Source organism: Protopterus annectens, chromosome 3.part0 (genome assembly GCF_019279795.1).
Source record: "Protopterus annectens isolate FY-2018-M chromosome 3.part0, PAN1.0, whole genome shotgun sequence".
Lineage (NCBI taxonomy): Eukaryota > Metazoa > Chordata > Ceratodontiformes > Protopteridae > Protopterus > Protopterus annectens.
The window spans coordinates 178,202,530-178,220,095 of NC_056731.1; the positions used below are offsets into that span (position 1 = coordinate 178,202,530).

The 17,566-nt window shown below is 37.5% G+C and overlaps 1 protein-coding gene across 1 annotated transcript in view; it reads left to right on the plus strand.

Moving 5' to 3' along the window:
- Window positions 1-17,566, plus strand: part of SACM1L (SAC1 like phosphatidylinositide phosphatase) — a 1,643,742-nt gene that overhangs the window by 1,288,879 nt on the left and 337,297 nt on the right. Inside the window, exon 16 of the mRNA XM_044065524.1 lies at window positions 2,537-2,630. Coding sequence (XP_043921459.1) covers window positions 2,537-2,630 — 94 coding nt within the window. The remainder of the gene's footprint in view (window positions 1-2,536; window positions 2,631-17,566) is intronic.

A 17,566-nucleotide genomic window follows, 5' to 3' on the forward strand; every position in this document is an offset into this window, starting at 1 on the left:
ATCCATGAAGCCAGACATCCTAGCACCAGAAAGTCTTATGCAGATAAATGGAAAAGGTTCTGCACCTGGATCCAGGCTAAGGCAGCCAATATGGCACTGCCCTCCATCTCTCTCATCCTAGATTACTTAGCTGACCTACTATACAGTGGTCTCTCTTTCTCCTCTATAAAAATTCATGCCTCTGCTATTTCTTCTCATTTACCCACTGAGCAGCCCCTTTTCTCACATCCTTTGATCCAACGGTTCCTCGGAGGGGCTAGCAACTTGAGGCCCCCAGAAGAGCACCAACACCAGCCTGGGACCTTAAATTTGTCTCGGAAAAGCTCACCCTGCCACCCTTTTGAACCAGCTTCTTCTGCAGAGCTAAAATTTCTGGAAGACAGCATTCCTTCTGGCCGTCACTTCGGCCAGAAGAGTCTCTGAGCTGCAAGCACTCATGGCTGTGGAACCCTTCATCATCTTCCATGCAGACAGAGTATCCCTCAGGCCTAACCCATCCTTCATACCCAAGGTGGTGTCCAGTGTGGCTCTCACCAATCCATTCATTTACCCACCTTCTTTCCTAATCCCCAGAACAAGGGGGAAAGGATTCTTCACTCTTTAGATGTGCATAGACAGCTCAGATTCTATCTGGACAGGACTAAATACTTCAGAAAGTCTGATCAATTGCTGGTTAGCTTTGCCACAGGGGCTGAAGGCAAAGCCATCTCCAAGCAAACCATTTCCAAATGGATTGCACGATGCACCCATTTCTGCTACAAACAGCATGGAAAGCCTCCCCCTAAGGGTGTCAGGACACACTCCACCAGAGCAGCCTCCACCTCTGCAGCTTTCCTCAGAGGAGTAGCCACCAGGGACATCCTGGAGGCTGCAACATAGACATATGTTCACACTTTTGCCAAGTATTACCACCTGCCTTTCTTCTCCAAATCCAGGGCAGGGTTTGCTTCTACAGTCTTGCAGAGCATTCTAGCCAGCCCCTAGTTTTCTTGACTGCCTCCATCCATTTCCTCAGCTTTGGGAATCTTCCCAAATGTGATGACTGCAACAGTGAAATATGAATAACATAGTTCAGTTGTGTACACTTGCCATAAATGTAGATGTTTGAGTGTATTCACTATTGCAGTCCTGGTTTCCCTCCCTCCATCCCCCTTTTTTCTCCTTCTCCTTTTATTAACATTCTTCCTTGTTATTCTCCTTTCCTTACAAGGGACATATTGGTATTTATTTTCCACTGATGGAGTTTTTCCACCTGAACCTGGCCTCCTATTTTGGGGGCTCCTGACAGGTTAGGGCAAGAAAAACTGATGTAATGGCATCGGCTGCCTTACTTTATACTACTGATGACCTGACGTCAGTCCTCAAGTGACAGCAACCGATGCAGAAATACTAAGTCTCTGGTATTCGGGCCGGCCGAGGGCTACCCTGGCAGGGAAAACTCAAATGTGATGACTGCAACAGTGAATACACTCGAACATCTACATTTATGGTAAGTTTACACAACTGTACTTTCTAAATGGTTAGCTCATGCTATTGCCTTTTGCTGTTCTCACAATAATAATCCCCTTTCAGGCAAGGTTAGGACTCATTCCTCAGTGCTTTGGCTTCTTTGGTGGCGTTCTGGAATGGGGGTGAACTTTTTAAGTATTCTAGAAATAGCAACATAGTCCTGCGACCATACTTTACAGAGCACTACAAACTGGATTCCTTTTCCAGGTCCAGGGTAAGCTTTGCTAAGTCATCCTCCAGCGGTACCTGAATTTTTAATTTATTTCCTCCTCCCTGTTTATTTTTTAACCTGTGGTTTGTTTGTTTGTCTTTTTGGCTTTTCCCAGTTAGCGGTCGCCACAGTGGAACTCTGGTCCGCTAATGATTGGCAGTAGATTTTTATCGTGCCGAGTTGCCAGCCTGACGCCCATCCTTCAGCGAAGGCAAGCTCATTCACGCATGTCTTTCGGAGGCCACTCGACCGCGGGAGTTTTTTAACCTGTGGTAATCTACCCATATAATTTAGGCTACTGCAACAATATCTAATGTTGAACATAGTACATTTGTACAAGTAACTTACTATAACAGTAAATGTTCTAATAGATCACTGTTATATTAGCCATCCCTTCCCTCCAGTCCCATTTTTCTTGGTGTTCTTAGTGAGGATGTTAATACCCTTGTGTATATAGTTACACTTGTGTTTTGTCTCCTAGTATCTTTTCCTTTCAGGGCTATACCCTCCCTTCTTGAAGCAAGACAGCTCTAAGGTTTTTGGCACTTTTAACTGTTATTTTATATAGGAACATCCATCAAGCTCCTGTGTTTCAAAACACACTTCAGCATTAAAAATCTGGGCTAGGGCCCCATGCACCATAAGCTGTTGCAACAGTAATGTGTTAGAACATCTTTTGTCATGGTAAGTTTACTTACACAACTATACCATACTTTTTTAAGTACTGAAATGGGATTATAATGTTGGAGAGCGTCAGGTGGTTTATTCTGAAATGGTGAAACGGGAATAATGTAAATGCATCTTTCTTTTCCACAGGACAGGAAAGCGGACTTGGTGGGGGCTGCTCATGGATGGGTGGAATTCATTAATTCGGTATTACAGAAACAACTTTTCAGACGGATTTAGACAAGTGAGTATGTTTGAATGTTTATTCATACTTTTTAATGACTTAACTTTTTTTTTCATTTACATACATTGTACATTACATTTGCTTTCTTTATACCAGCTGTCACTCAGACCAACATTACATAAATTGATGAATTCCTGTCTTACCTTAAACCTCACTCCTCCTCCTGAACTTATTCTGCATGTATTGTTCCCACAGATTCCATTTGTATCCATGTAATTTGCTCCATCCCTTTTCTAAAGCTCTGTCTTCCGGTTTTTTTAATCTTTTCTACAGTATTCTTCACATACAGTTGTTTAGATTTTGATTTTGATTTTCATGTAATTGCTTTTTTTTGTCAGCCAGCAAAATTAAACACAATAAGGCCTTACTTATGTCTAGGCAATTCTGATCCTCTGTCCCAGCTCAAAGGAATCTTTTCCTTGGTTACAGCCATTTGCTCCCCCAGTATTTCTGATGGAGTATGCTGTGGGGAATTTTTAAATTCTGACAACTTGTTACACTTCCAAAAAACATGTTCCCGCTTACCTCTTTTTTTACTCCCATCACATCTCCAGCATTTGCTCTGTACCTGAGGAAAAATTACTTGAAATCTACTTTGTGTATAAAATTCCTATGTAGACACTTCCCAGCAAAAATCCTAAACCTTCTTTACTTTGCTGCATACTTGGGAGTCATTCATATGTCTTTCCATTGTTCCCTTATAAATTACTTTTCCAGTCTCTCTTCCAGTCTTGTCTCACTTCTTCTGATAGATTCTTATAGTTATCATGTAACATTCTATGCCATACTGATTATCTCTTTTATAACAGCAATGTCTGTTGTAGATTCAACTAAAAGCTCTACCAGAGCAGGTATTTCATTTAGGACTCCCCTATCCCTTTCTTACTTTGATCTCAGTCCTTGGTAGAAAAGGCAGTCTGTAACCTGCAGTCCAAACTTCCTCTATGCCTCATCCGACTCTGTTGCCTTTCCCTTTCTAGATGTTCATCTTAGTCAGTGTTGCTGTACTGATTCATTGGTCTTCCTGCTATGCAGAAATCCCTGAATGGCCCAATTTTCAGAGTCTTTGCATCGTCATCCCTAGCCGATGGACATCCAAAGACCGACATCTGTGCATTAGCGTATGAGAAGGGCATCTATCAGTGCCATTTTCAGTTCTTTCTAGTCATGCAGTCTGATGTACTTCATGTGTGTTCAGTATGTTTGTAGTCCATGTTTCCAGAGCACCTTCTTCTTACAATCAGTTACGTACCCCATTGGGGAAATTTTGCTACTGATTTAATGTTAAAAAAAAGTTAATTGTTTTAAGTGTGGAAGCAAATCCCACATAAAGATTTTCATTTTGTCCATTCTGCTTGGTGACTCAGCACAACATCTTTAACTGTCCTGACTGTGGAAAATTCCATGCAGAAACTCTCAAACATAGGGCTGAAGTACTTGCCACTAATGTAGAGTCTCTTTGGCTTTATCAGTGGTGTTGCAGTCCACTGCTATGACAGGACCTCCAGACTCTGTTGTCTGCTAGCATTATTCCAAAAAGAAAAAAGAAAAAAAAAAAAGGGAAAGGGCCTTGAAGTTTGAGTGAAATTCCTACTATAGGTTTTAAGTCGAACAGTGACTGAAGTGAGTCACATTAACAGCCCTCTCTTCCAGGGACTCCTAGGCCCAACCGCTCAGGAAGCCACTATGGTTTCTGGCCTACCTCTAAATGCCACCAATGTTCACACTTCGGTCCGGTCTGAGGTTGGGATACAGACCTCAGCATACAATGTCCATGCCATGGCTCTCTAGGAGCTCTTTAGTATTTCCACAGCTTCTCTAGTTGATAAAAGTATGCCAAACAAGTGTATAAGAGATGCAAAACATTTTCATTGCAGGATTTCCAGGATGGTTTAATACTGATCAGGATTTTAATTTCAGCTCTCCCAGTGCGAAAAAAGAAACTGAGAGGTAAGGGCTAGTAATTCTGACAGTTTTAGAAAAATTCAGTTACTGGCTAGTAAGTACACTGCCTGGATGCTAGCAAAGAAGAAACTTAGCCTGAAAGAAAATCCACTAGAAAAGGTAAAGAGAAAAACAATGGCTGGGAAGAATTCTGCAGCTGTTCAGCAAAAAGCAGCTCAAGCTCCATCTTTATTAAGTTATCATTTATGACATAGGCAATCATACAGTTATATAAATGAAAACAAACCATATTGACATAATTTTAGTTGCAAACTGTATACATCACTTGTACTCTGTCCCGTCAGTGTCAGTCAGACATTACATAGCTCATTCAAATCATGCCTACTTTTAAACCGTGTTCCTCCTCTGCATGTATTGTTCTCACGATTCCCATTTTTTCTATGTAATTTGCTGCTACCCTTTTCTAAATATCCCAATTCTAGTTGTTTTATCTCTGTTACTATATTCACTACTTCTAGTAAAGTTGGTTGAGACTGATTTTTGTTTTCTAGTAATTGCCGTTTTAGCAGCCACCATAATTAGACTCAGCAAGGCCTTAGTATGTGTAGGCAGTTTCGATCCTGTGTCATAGCTCAAAAAAAAGTAATTTCCTTAGTTACACCACTTTGCTCTCCCAGTGTCTCTGACAGAGTAGTCTGCAGGGAATCTTTAAAGTCTCCCAACTCATTGCACTCCTAGAAAAACATGTTCCGAATTACCTCTTTCTTCCCCATCACACCTCCAACATTTGCTATCTACCTGAGAAAAAATTCTTTGGAGCCTACTCAGAGTAAAAAAATACCTCTGTAAACACTTACAAGCAAAGATCCTAAATCCCCTAGACTTTGTTGCATATTTGGATGACCTACATCTATCCCTCATTGTTCCTTTGTGAATTGCTTATCCAGTCTCTCTTTCTAATCCTTTCTAACCTCTTCTGATTGATTCTTATAGTTATCATGCAATATTTCTATGCTATATTAATTATTCCTTTTATAACAGCAGTTTCTATTCTAGATTCTGCTAACAACTCTTACAGTGCTGGTCTTTCACTTAGGATCCCCCATTTCTTTCTCGTTGCCTATACTCTGATATCAATCCTTGATAGGGAAGGCAGTCTCTAGCATGCAGTCCAAATAGATTATTGGCCTTTTCCCATTATTTTACCTTTTCCTCTCTAATTATTTGTTCTCAATACCTTGGTTCTTTTTCCAGTTTTCTCCAATAAATTCCAGCCCCTCTTGCCTGTTGTCTGTGTCCTTAATTGCAGTCATCCCTATCGGAAGAATCTCCCTTCTCCACTCCTGTCTTGGCTTAGTTCTTAGAAAACTTTTTGCTACTTTATGAATATAATATTCTGTATGGTTGTTGTTATTTTCCATAAGGATCTGCATCCAAAATCCTAGTTTCTCGAGCTTCCCTTTGTTTCATCATCATCATCCCTTTCCACTTTAAATTATAGGTTTCTGATTGTGCTGTTTATAGGAGCCTTAACTGTGTAGCTCTGAAATACCCCTTCAAATTGGGTAATCCCATACAGCCTTGTTCAATTGGATGAATCAGCTTATCCCACTTGACTCTTGCTGTCTTCCCATCCCAGATAAAATCATTCTTGCAACTTGTAAATGCATGTATATGTTTTTACTAAGAGGTTAACAAAAGGTCAGAAGGTCTGAAGTGAAACACTAACATGGTTATATAAATGAATAATTGGATAATTGAAGTATTAAATGGCCAACCAATGATAGTGAATGTAAAGATATAAAATGTTTTTAGAATGGTTACTAGATGATTCTGATGAAGTCTCTGTGGAGGGATGAAAGCGCTTAATCCGTGCAAACTTTTGTTGTTTTATTTTATTTCATATTAAAGTGGTTTACAGCAAAATCTTGGATTTAATTCTTGTAATAGTAGTGGAACGGATTCAGCATCACGAAAAATTTGTGGAAGGGAAGTCCTTATATTTGTGGAAGAAAGCCTTTATTGTCCTGGAGTTATGCAGACAATCACTAATGCCAAATGTAAAAGTTTCATACTTCTGTTAATCAGAAAATGCACGTTGCAAACCCAGATCTGTTACATTCTTAAATTAATAGGCAGTGTTTAAAAATTGTCCCAGGTTTTGAAACTTCATTCCTCTGTTATGTTTTTGCTTTGTCCAAAATTGTTGACGAAAAAAGTTGATTTGTATGCCTCAGAAACACTTGCAAAGGCTTTTTCACTCAAAAACAAATACACCCCCCTGAGGTCTTTGGAACAGGACAATTTTTAAACATTACTTATTCATTTAAAAATGTTATAGAACAGGATTTGCAACATGTATTTTCTGATTAATAGAAGTTATATGCTGTGCACTTATCCACCCCATAATTAAGTATAAGACCCCATTTGTCATGTACCATACTAAGCACATGCTGCAATTAGACCTCAGAGGTTTCTAACAAAGAAGATTAAGGGGTTCCAGCATGTGCCTTACTCAGACCAACTAAATTCCCTGTCACTGTACTGTGCATCATATAGACTTCTTAGGGCAGACTTATGCCTGGCCTACAGAGCAATCCAAGACCCAAACCTAATGAACTTGCTGGATATCCATAAATCAAACAGGACTAGGGCTGCCCATTCCAAGGACCTAAATATGTCCTGTGATGTAACTAGGACATGCCGGAGGGATAGATTTGTCTCCCAGCAACTGCCGTGCCTTTGGAACAGGCTACTAAGTAATGTCAAACAGAGCACCTCTATGACACTGTTCAAGAGGAACCTGGACGAATGGATGGAGCACTGTAAATTTTTACCGGGGATAGAGCTCACAACACTCCTGACATGGCCAGGCATCACTAAATGCAGTCTTGGGTGTTGACTATCATTTCTGTGATATTACCGTGGGATGAAACAGCTAGGCTTAAAATTACCTTTGGGCGATAATTTGATCATAGGAGATTACTAGGTTATCATTTTCTGGCTGCCTGACCTTGTGGTTACTTCGGAAACACCACTGCAAATGTTTCCATGTAATTGTTATTCTGGCAGCAGTTTCAGGGCATATTGGGCAGCTGTTGAAAGTGGGGGACTCGCACTCTATGGTTCTAACACCTATGTCTGGGAGGGGGATAAAGATAAGACAAAAATAGACAGCAGTTATTGTAAGTAGGAGCGCAGGCTGTAACATGTGTTTTAGCATGGATAACCTTAATTTTAGGTTAGGTAATACCTGTGGATACAGCTGTCAATTTGGGACAGTTGCTCCTATCAGAAGGGTTAAACTTCATTATTTGAAAGTGTACATAGTTTGTGTGTGTTTTAATTAATAGGTTATTAGAGTGTTCAGGGGGTGTATTTGTTTTTTGTTTGAGGAGTTTCATTATAACCAAAAATATTGAAAAATGTGATATGGTTTTAAATGGAGATGACAAGAAACATTTGTGTAGAATATCAAGCTGCTAAATATTTTTGGGTGCATCTAACACAAAAGCTGGAAAAAATATAGGTAGGAGTAATAATTTCTTATAATGACTACATTATCCACGTTATTTTGGAATGTAAATGCCCTCTCAGGTATAGTCAAAAAGGTAGGAGTATTGAATTGTATTAAGAAGTGCAGAGTTCAATAGCAGTGCTTCTGGAGACACGTATGGAAAGAGGTGAGCATGTAAATGTAATTAAAAAAAAAGGATTCCAGGGTGGATATTCAGCAGAATATCATGGACAAAGGAAATGGGGAATGCTTACAGTAATTGCTAGAGCAGTGCCAATAGTGATAGAAGAGGAAAAAATATAACCTTAGATGTGTGGTAGTGAGGGGCTCCTGGCAAGGGAAGAGGATTATACTGACATGTACTTATGTTCCACCTAAAACTGCTGTTTTGGAGCTTAAGAAACTTTTGGAAGAAATAATCAGCTTTCAGGAAAGAATATTACTTATAGGTGGGGAGAGGAACTTGATTTTTAAGAGTGAGGATGTACCTGACCTGGTGGACCTAGAAAGGAAAATATTACAGAAGAAGTCAGATTTCTGAAGAAATTTATAAAAATATTTGGTATAGAATGCGTTAATTCAGTAGTAGGAACTCGGTGAGAATTAACATATTATTCCCCAAGAGTACAGTAACTGGGCTAGACTAAATAAAATTTTATTTCAAAGGAACATGTGCATTTAATTGAAATCTTCAGTGCATATCCATTAACTATTTCAGATCATGCTCCAATAACTAAAGTTTAAAATGCAGGGTAGTGAACTACAGATGAGACACTCACACTTCCATACCTACCTGTTAAAAAGAGAGGAATTAACTCATTACATCCAAGTGATGCCTCCAGGTGCATCTGTAGTTAACACCTACTAAGTGTTAAATATTGCTTGTTCATATTTGCATCAGTAATTTCAAAACCATGCTATGGACAAGAGTTTTATCTTAAAGCTTACACAGTAGAAAACTCAACTGCATTAATATTTGATCTCTGTCTAGTGCAAGTAAATTAAATATTAATTGTTTTTATGATATCAATTTATATAGATACATTTTTCACATTTTTCTAAATATCTCAACAACCAAGTAACGCAGACAGAACTCCTTAGCATCATATGAAAGCTGTTGACCATGTGTGTGCAACTTATAGGTTGCTGAGATATTGTAAGCTGTTTACAAAATATTACAAATGTAATAGTTACTGTGTTTACTGTGACTTATAAAATTCAGTTTAAGTCCTAGAACCTAAAGAATACTACCACTATAAAAATAGTTTGTGCTGAAGAGTTTGCCATTTATACTTCTTTCATAATCCCTATGGTTCCAGAGATATGAACATTTGTTTGAAGTATGAGGACACAATTTGATTCTGTCAAATGACTTAGGCTCCACCCATTGGAAGTTACAGTGCAAACTTCCTGAGCTGCATTGGAGTGATTGAGTTAAGGGATGAGTAGTGGAAATTACTCAAGAGTTATTAGGGAAGATAGACATTTCTTCAAAGGCTGTGGCTAGTGAGTGAGATAAAATGAAACTGGAGATTATAAATAGGATATAAATAAAAAGAGATATGGTTAAAAAGTAACAGGAATTATTTAGAGGGGCTGACAAAGGTTAAAGTTTTCCAGAATAAGGTGCATGTCACAGAACAAGAAGAAATGCAACTGCAGAGGTCTAAAGAGAAAATAAGGGAGTATGTGTGTTACATGCACGATCTTAAAAAGATTGTGTTAAACAACTGTTTTTTGATAATTTCACAGCACAAAAACTTAAAGCACAACAACTTAGTCAACAGAAAGTAGAAAGAGTTGTTGCCAAATTAAGGAGGATACAACAAGAAAAATAACCAGAGATCCTGTAGAGGTTTTAGATATGTTGGACATTTTATGAATAATTGGCTAAAGTAGAGAAATGTGGTAACCAAGAAAGAGAACAAATGGAAATATTTATGTAAGACTTAAGAATGCCAAGGTTAGAGGTAGATGAGGCTCTACATTTGACAATAAAGATAGACGGAGATGAGATAAAACAGTGGCATATAATCAATGTGTAGGAAAGTCTCCAGGAATAGATGGCGTTCCTGTTGAAGTTTAAAAGCCAGGAGAGAAGAAAGATGTAAAGATCTGGAAACATTTGTTTACCAGTATTTTAAGTGGAGATAAAACACAACATCCTGGGGAAAAAAGCTGTGGTAGCTGTAATACCTAAAGACGGTAAAGACCCATCAGGCCCAGCTTCTTATAGGCCCATTTTAGTTTTAAACTTGTGTTTGTCTATAGTAGCTAAAGAATAATAAATGTGTTGCCAAAATTGATAGATATTGATCATCATGGTTTTGTGGAGGGGAACCAAATATTTGGCAATGTTATTAGAACAATGACGATCCAGATGGAAACAGAATGTAAGAAGTTGGTGGATCTTGATGCAGAAAAAGCATTTAACAGAGTAATCTGAGATTTTATGAGTATGGCAGTGGTAGCATTTGCATTCCCCTGATACAGTAATAATGTTAATTAGAATGATATATGGAAGATTTGAGGCAAAAATTGAAGTAGAAAGGCTCTTCTCTGACACGAGTCTGAACAGAGGAGCCAGGCAGGGGTTGTCCTCTTTCTCTTTTGTTGTTTGCTTTATATTTAGAGCCACTGGCAAAGAAAATAAGGGACTTGGAATTTCAAGGATATAATTGTTATGGTAATGAAGAAAAGTTGGCTTTATTTGCAGATGTTATTATTTTGAACTTGATAAAACTAGATGGGGATATCTCAGTGTTGTGGAACATTTTCAGACAGTTTGAAGTCTTTTCAGGATATAAAATTAATGAAGATCAAAGTCAGTAGCTGTAAACTATACACCTAGGCATGGATTGGTTCAGCAGTACCCAAATTTATGGGGACACAATAAAATGAATTGTTTAGGAGTATGAATTAAACAATATTCTTTTATGGCAGCTAAAGATATGTGGGAAAAAACTAAACAAAAGACAATTCAAAAACTGAGAAACTTGAAGCTCTTGTGTATAGATATAGATTGCAAAATACAAGCAGTGAAAATGTTTTTAGTTTCTTTAGTTTTATGTACAGATCAGGCTTATCAGTCATAGGAGGGGAAAAAATTTATTTGGGAGGGGAAGAGTGCAAGGGTCAAGTGGGATGATTTGATCCCTCCAGTAAAACAAGGTGGTTTAGGACTACCTGATTTGAATGGATATTTTAGAGTTACGCAATTAGGGTTCATATACATAATACAAGCAGAAAGACATAATTCAAAATGGAAAGGTATAATGATGAAGGGGGGTGGGGGGATTGAAGAAGTAAGAATAGTGTGGGATTTTGGATGCAGATTCTTAAGGAGAAGAGAGGTTTTTATACCCCAAGCAGACTCCAAATAATTTTTTCTCTGGTAGTTGCTAGATATTGGAGGTAATTTGTGCAAAAAAGAGGCAACTGGGCACATATGTTTTGGAAGTGTAATGAGTTGGCAGGCTTTAAAAATTCCCTACAGACTACTGTGTCAGAAATATTGGGTAAGCAAGTGGGTGTAACTAAGGAAATTTTATGTATGTATGTATTTATTTAAGCAAGCTGGGATACAGGATCTGAATTGTCTAGACATAGTAAGGCCTTGGTATGTTTAATACTGCTGTCTGCCAAAAAAGCAATTGCTAGAAAATAAAAATCGAAGTCTAAACCAACTGTATTTAAAGTACTGAATATTGTTACAGAGATGCAACTGGACATGGGATCTTTAGAAAAGGATAGGACCAAAGTACGTAGAAAAAAGAGGAAATTGTGGGAACAATACATGCAGGATAATGTTTTACAGAAGTGAGATTTAAGGGAATGCAGGAATTGCGCAATTTATGTAATGCTGCATTTATGATAGTTATACGAAAGAATATATGTGACGTGTTTGTAAATGGGAATATGTTACTTTTTTCATGACAAATTTTTTTTCAGTCTGGAGACATTCGAAGAAGTCGATCAGATTCAGGAGGCAAGATCGGCCCTTCACAAACCCAAATTGGGTGGGGTCCAGTGTTTGAAGGTTGCCAATGTCTTTGTTTATAAGTTCCATGATAATACGTTCCTTGGCCTTGCAGATCAGGCTCGTCAGACTGATGGGATAGTAGTTCCCGGGATCCAAAGTGGATCCCCCCGTGTGGAGTGGGATGCCTGTAGCTGTCCACTACTCTGTGGGCATGAAGCCTGAGGTGAGGCTATGATTAAACATGACACATAGGTGAGGTGCCAGTTCATTTTGTAGTTCATGCAGTACACAGCCCGGCATGCTGTCCGGTCCCATGGATGCTGTATTCTTGGCTTTGGAGAGTGTGTTTTTATACCTGAGTGGCCATGATTACCAGAATTTGGCATTCTTTCGGTATTGAGATGGGCCCTTTAGGGGGTGAGAGGGGGGGTGAATTTGGCACAGAATCTATCTGCCACAATATTGGCAATATCCTTGAGATCAGTACATTTAATGCCATTCTGCTGTAGCTCAGAGCAGATCTGAGTATTGCCAATTAGATTCTTGACATAGCTATAGAATGCCTTGTGGTTGTCTTTGGAATCTTCGGCAGTTTTGTTTTCGTAACTAGCTTTGGAAGATTTTATGAGGGATCTCAGCTTTCTACTGAGGCTGGTGAGAGAGTTTTTCTGAGTCCTGGGTTCTTCCTCTTTTCTGCAACAGTTTCTTCCTTCTGTTGTACAGCTTGTTTATGGCAGGGGATTATCAGATTGGCTTCCTTTTTTTAGAGGACAGCATCTTGGTTCTATTTGGGATGGCTCGGTCCATGCACAAGTGAATGTTGCTCGTACAGCACCTTAGTGTAGGATTCAGCAGTTGAACCTCCATCTGTATGGGTGTCATGAAGCTTGTTACTTCTGACTTGAGAAGCATGAAGTTGGCTTTGGAGAAGTTTTTTACGGAGGTTTCCTTAAAGGGGGGTGGGGTGGGATGTGGATGTCAAGGGTGATTAGCTTATGGTTTGATCTGACCGAGGGGGTGACCACTGGTGTGAAGCATCGATCTCCCATGTTGGTAATTGACCAGGTCTAGACTATTGGTACCCCTGGTGGGACTATAAGTTAGTTGCTCTAGGGTGTTGGAATATATGAATTCCAAGAACCGTTGAGCAAAGATGTTGGTACAGGAATAGTTTTCCCAGTTAATGGCAGGATAGTTGAAATCACCCAGTATTAGGGTGTTTGGTTGTATCTTAATATTTTCCAGTATGTTTAAAAAGGTGTAGTGAGAATCATGGGGCATGGTGGGGGGGATCTGTAGCAAGCTACAATTTGGATTGCAGTCTTATCTAGTGTTAGTTGCACCTGGAAAATTTCATATGCATTGTATTGGGCAACCAGCCTGGAGGTGTTAATATCCTTGGTGAATATGGACACTCCTCCACCTTTAGTGTTTTGGTCCTGGTTTGGTGGCCGAAAAGTGTGGTATGTGTTGTAGCCTGGTATTGCAGGGGTGCTCTCTGGAGCTTTGAACCAGGTCTCAGTTTCTACACAGATATCGATGTTCTCCATTTTTAGGAGAGCCTCAAGAGAGTGCATCTTGAGATGTAGACTTCTAGCATTACCTTGAGATTTTAAACCAAGGTCCCATCTGCTTGAGTTGTTGGTAGCTCAGGTGGATGTAAATCATCCCATAGCATCTATTAAAAAGAGTAGGGGTCCTTTATTTATATACAAAATAATTATTCTATACAAAACATTTACATATTTACAAATATTTACATATAAAAATATGCATCTGTTTATACATATTCATAATTTCCTATACAATCATGCTAAACTTTCACCCTTATTAGACCCCCAACTCCTTTTTCCATAACCACCATCTGATATTACTTGTTATTGTTGCTAAAATCTGTTTACCATTAAACAATGTCATTAATTCCTTCATTCATATAACATAACTTTATTCTTTTAACATATTCTTTACTTCTATTCTTATATCCATATTTAATCATGCCTATGCTTATTTTATTAATTTCTTTTATAGCTTCAAAAAAATCTTCTTTATATAGTTTTCCCGATTTTTTTTTTACTCTTTTACATTTCAGAAACACTTTCCATATTTTCTTCTTCTTGACAATGCAAGCATATTCTATCACTTTTCTTTTTATATGGCATATTTCCATTTACTTTACAATTTAACCAGTCTCAGACAAAAATCTTGGCATTTTACTTTGTGATTACATCATTTGCTTCTTATTTTTATATGAATTTAAGTATTTCACTGCATAATTCTTTATACATAAAACCTTAATTTACCCATTCATTCAAAGTCTTTAAAAAATATTTTTTGCTAGCCTCTTAAATTTTCATACCCTATTCCATCTGGGCCTGCAGCCAAACCTATATTTACTTGGCATAATATTTATCTAGCTCATTTAAGGAAACCTTCTTTCCCAACTCTGTTCTCGTTTTCCGTTAATTTTTTTTTTTTTTTTTTACTTTCCACATTTTTTTCTTCACTGCCTTTTTTTTTCTTCAAACATTTCTTGTACATATTGTATTACACTATTCATGATCTTTTTCTGAGTTCTTTCTATTTCTCCATGTACATTTTTTATTTCTCTCATTACACTATCATCTTCCTTTACTAACCTGCTTAATTAACTTGATACTTCTCTTTTTCCTTGTAAAACATATTTTGCTTATATAACAATTCTTGTATTTTTCTTGATTTCTTTCATATAATTTTTTCTTTGTCAAAGTACTTTCTACAATTGTTCAAAATCTTCTGATGTATCATTATATGTTATTTTATATTTTTCTTTTTCTACTGTTCTCACATCATATTGCCATTGTAAACATTTTTTATATTTTTCCTTAAATATCACCCACCATTCAGACCAATTTTTATAAAATGTTCTTGCAGTAATATGATCTTTCCATAACTGTATTACTAATCTCTTTCCTTCTTCATTCCATGATTTCTCATTTATTCTTTTTATTCCTTTGCCTATTTTAATGTATCTCTTGTTTTCTTTTATCTCTAGCCATACTGCAAAATGATCAGAAAATTCTGCTTCAACTACTGCCCCTTCTATAGCTAAACCTTCTGAAAATATAAAATAATCTATTTTAGTTCTGTACATACCCCTTTTGTAAGTCCATGAATTTTTGTTCCAGAATTTTAATTTACCACATCTTGTAACTTATAACACTTTTCTTATATAATTTCCTTTCTTTTTATGCTTGCCTCTTAAATCACAATTAAAGTCCTCTGTAATTATAATATTCATAGTTAGCACTACATAGTGTAAAATTTGATAAAATAGGTTTTTCCTTTCTTTACAGTTAGTATAAGCATAAAATGTTATAATTATGTAGAGTTGTTCTTTCCATTTTAAATCTACAATGGTTAATATTTCCCTTTTGATAAAATTACATCTAATATCTTTACTGTATTTCTACAAAATACAGCTATTCCAGAACATCTCTCATTTCCCAAATTCCATATGATCTTTCCTCCCCATAGTTTCTCTGTTTTTAATATTTCATTTGTTAAAAATTTTGTCTTCTAATATAATTACAGCTACATCACATGTAATACACCACTCCAAAATTAATGTTCTTACTATATTCTTAATACTATTCACATTTACAGAAAGCACTCTAAAATTTAAATTTTCCCTTTTCCTTAGATTCATGGTTTCATAAATTCATAGTTTATTGCTGGGCTAGCTTTCTTAATAGGCCATTCTAAGCTTAACCAATTTCTTTCCCAAAGGTGAGAATCAAATACTGTACCTTATGTCTGTGAGCCAAAGACCTTAACCACATACATTCTTTTTCATCCACTTCCTTTCTTTTTTTCTTTTGTACTTATCCCTTTAAAATTTATTTTTCTGTCATTTACTCTTACCAATAGGATTCTTTTTCCCTTTTACTACCTCTCAGTTTGTCATCTTCATCACTTATTTCAGAACCTTCTTCTATGTCCTCTTTATTATTTTTTTCCTCATCCAGTATTTCTTCTGTTTTTCTACTTCTAAAATTACTGCTATTTACATTTTTGCAATCCATCCATAAATGCCCACTTTTCTTACATTTGTAACATTTCAATTCACATTTTTTGAATCATGTCCAGTCTTCCCCACAAATAAAACATTTTCTTTCATAAAACGTATCAAATGTCCTTTTCCAGAAAAAATGTTTTGGGTTGTCCCCAGTATTTTGCAACACCCCTATTCTCATCCACATTTACCATGCTTTGTATAGCTATAATTTTTTTCTCTTTCTGTTTTTAAGCACACTATTACAATCCCAGCCACCAGTCCATAAATGCCTTTTATCAACCTTCTGCAATGTCCAGCACTTCATAAAGCTTTCAAATGTCCTTTCAAAGTCTCTCTTTCTACCTCTGTTCAAAATTGTACATGAATATTTTTTCCCTGTTAAATGCTTCTGTCAGATAACTCCATGGGTAGCAGTCTTTTTCATATTCTCCAAGAAAACTGTCCATTGAAAAAAGTCTCAAATATAATGTCAGAAAATGTCTCTGTTAATAATAAATACTCTTATCTCATATGCTTTTACACCCAAAATGAGCTATTACATTGTCCCACCCTTCATACCTGTCCATTTCTTTGTCTTCTTTACTTTGAATCCTTGCCAAGTACTTCCATTTTTCATTTTCTTCTGCCTTTTCTGCTACTCCACTTTTGCCTTCTTTTACTTTCTCTGCATATGTTTTTTTCCATCTCATCACTATTCTTCAGGACTGTCTCTGCATCCTTCTTTTGTATTTTTTCCATAATGTCCCTCCTGCACACATTCTTCAGTCTCAATGTTTGCTTTTTCCTTCATTTCTTTCATTTCTCCATCATCTCCTCTCTCCATCTGCCTCCCTTTTCTCAGGGCCACCTCTGTGCTTGGAATGGAAACAGGAAATGCTCCTTCAAAATGGGTCCCTTTCACAACAATGACAAGTATGGAAAGTTCCCCCGATGCCTTGGACAAAATTCCCCTAGTAATATAAGTACCACCTTGGGTCTTCCCTAAAAAAAGGCAATCAGGATTGGATAAATAAATAAAATTCCTATTGGCAGAAAAAATGTCTTTGGATGAGCAATACCTAACTTTGTTTCTTTTTTTCTAGGGACATCCCTGGAAGAAAACTGACTGAGATATAGCACTTCATTCCCCAGCCTCTCTGAGAAGAACCTCCCAAGACCTAAAGAGGATGGTTCTCCTAAGCCTGGACTAGACACTAGAATAGCTGTAGATGACACGGCCAGTGGCGCATTTAGGCATGGGTGCAGGGGCGCGTGCCGGCCCCTTTTTAAACTTGCTTGTTTTTTTTGTTTTTTTTTAAGTAAGCTACCTCTTTAATCCTGTCACCAAATGCACCCATACGGAGATGCGATTGGAGGTTGCAGTCAGATGATTTTGTTTTTTTATAACAATCCACCTCCAACTGCACCTCCGTTGTAATTTAGGCGGGTTGGAGAGAGCTGTGATAGCGTTCGGGTAAAGGTTTAGTAACTGTCTGCCA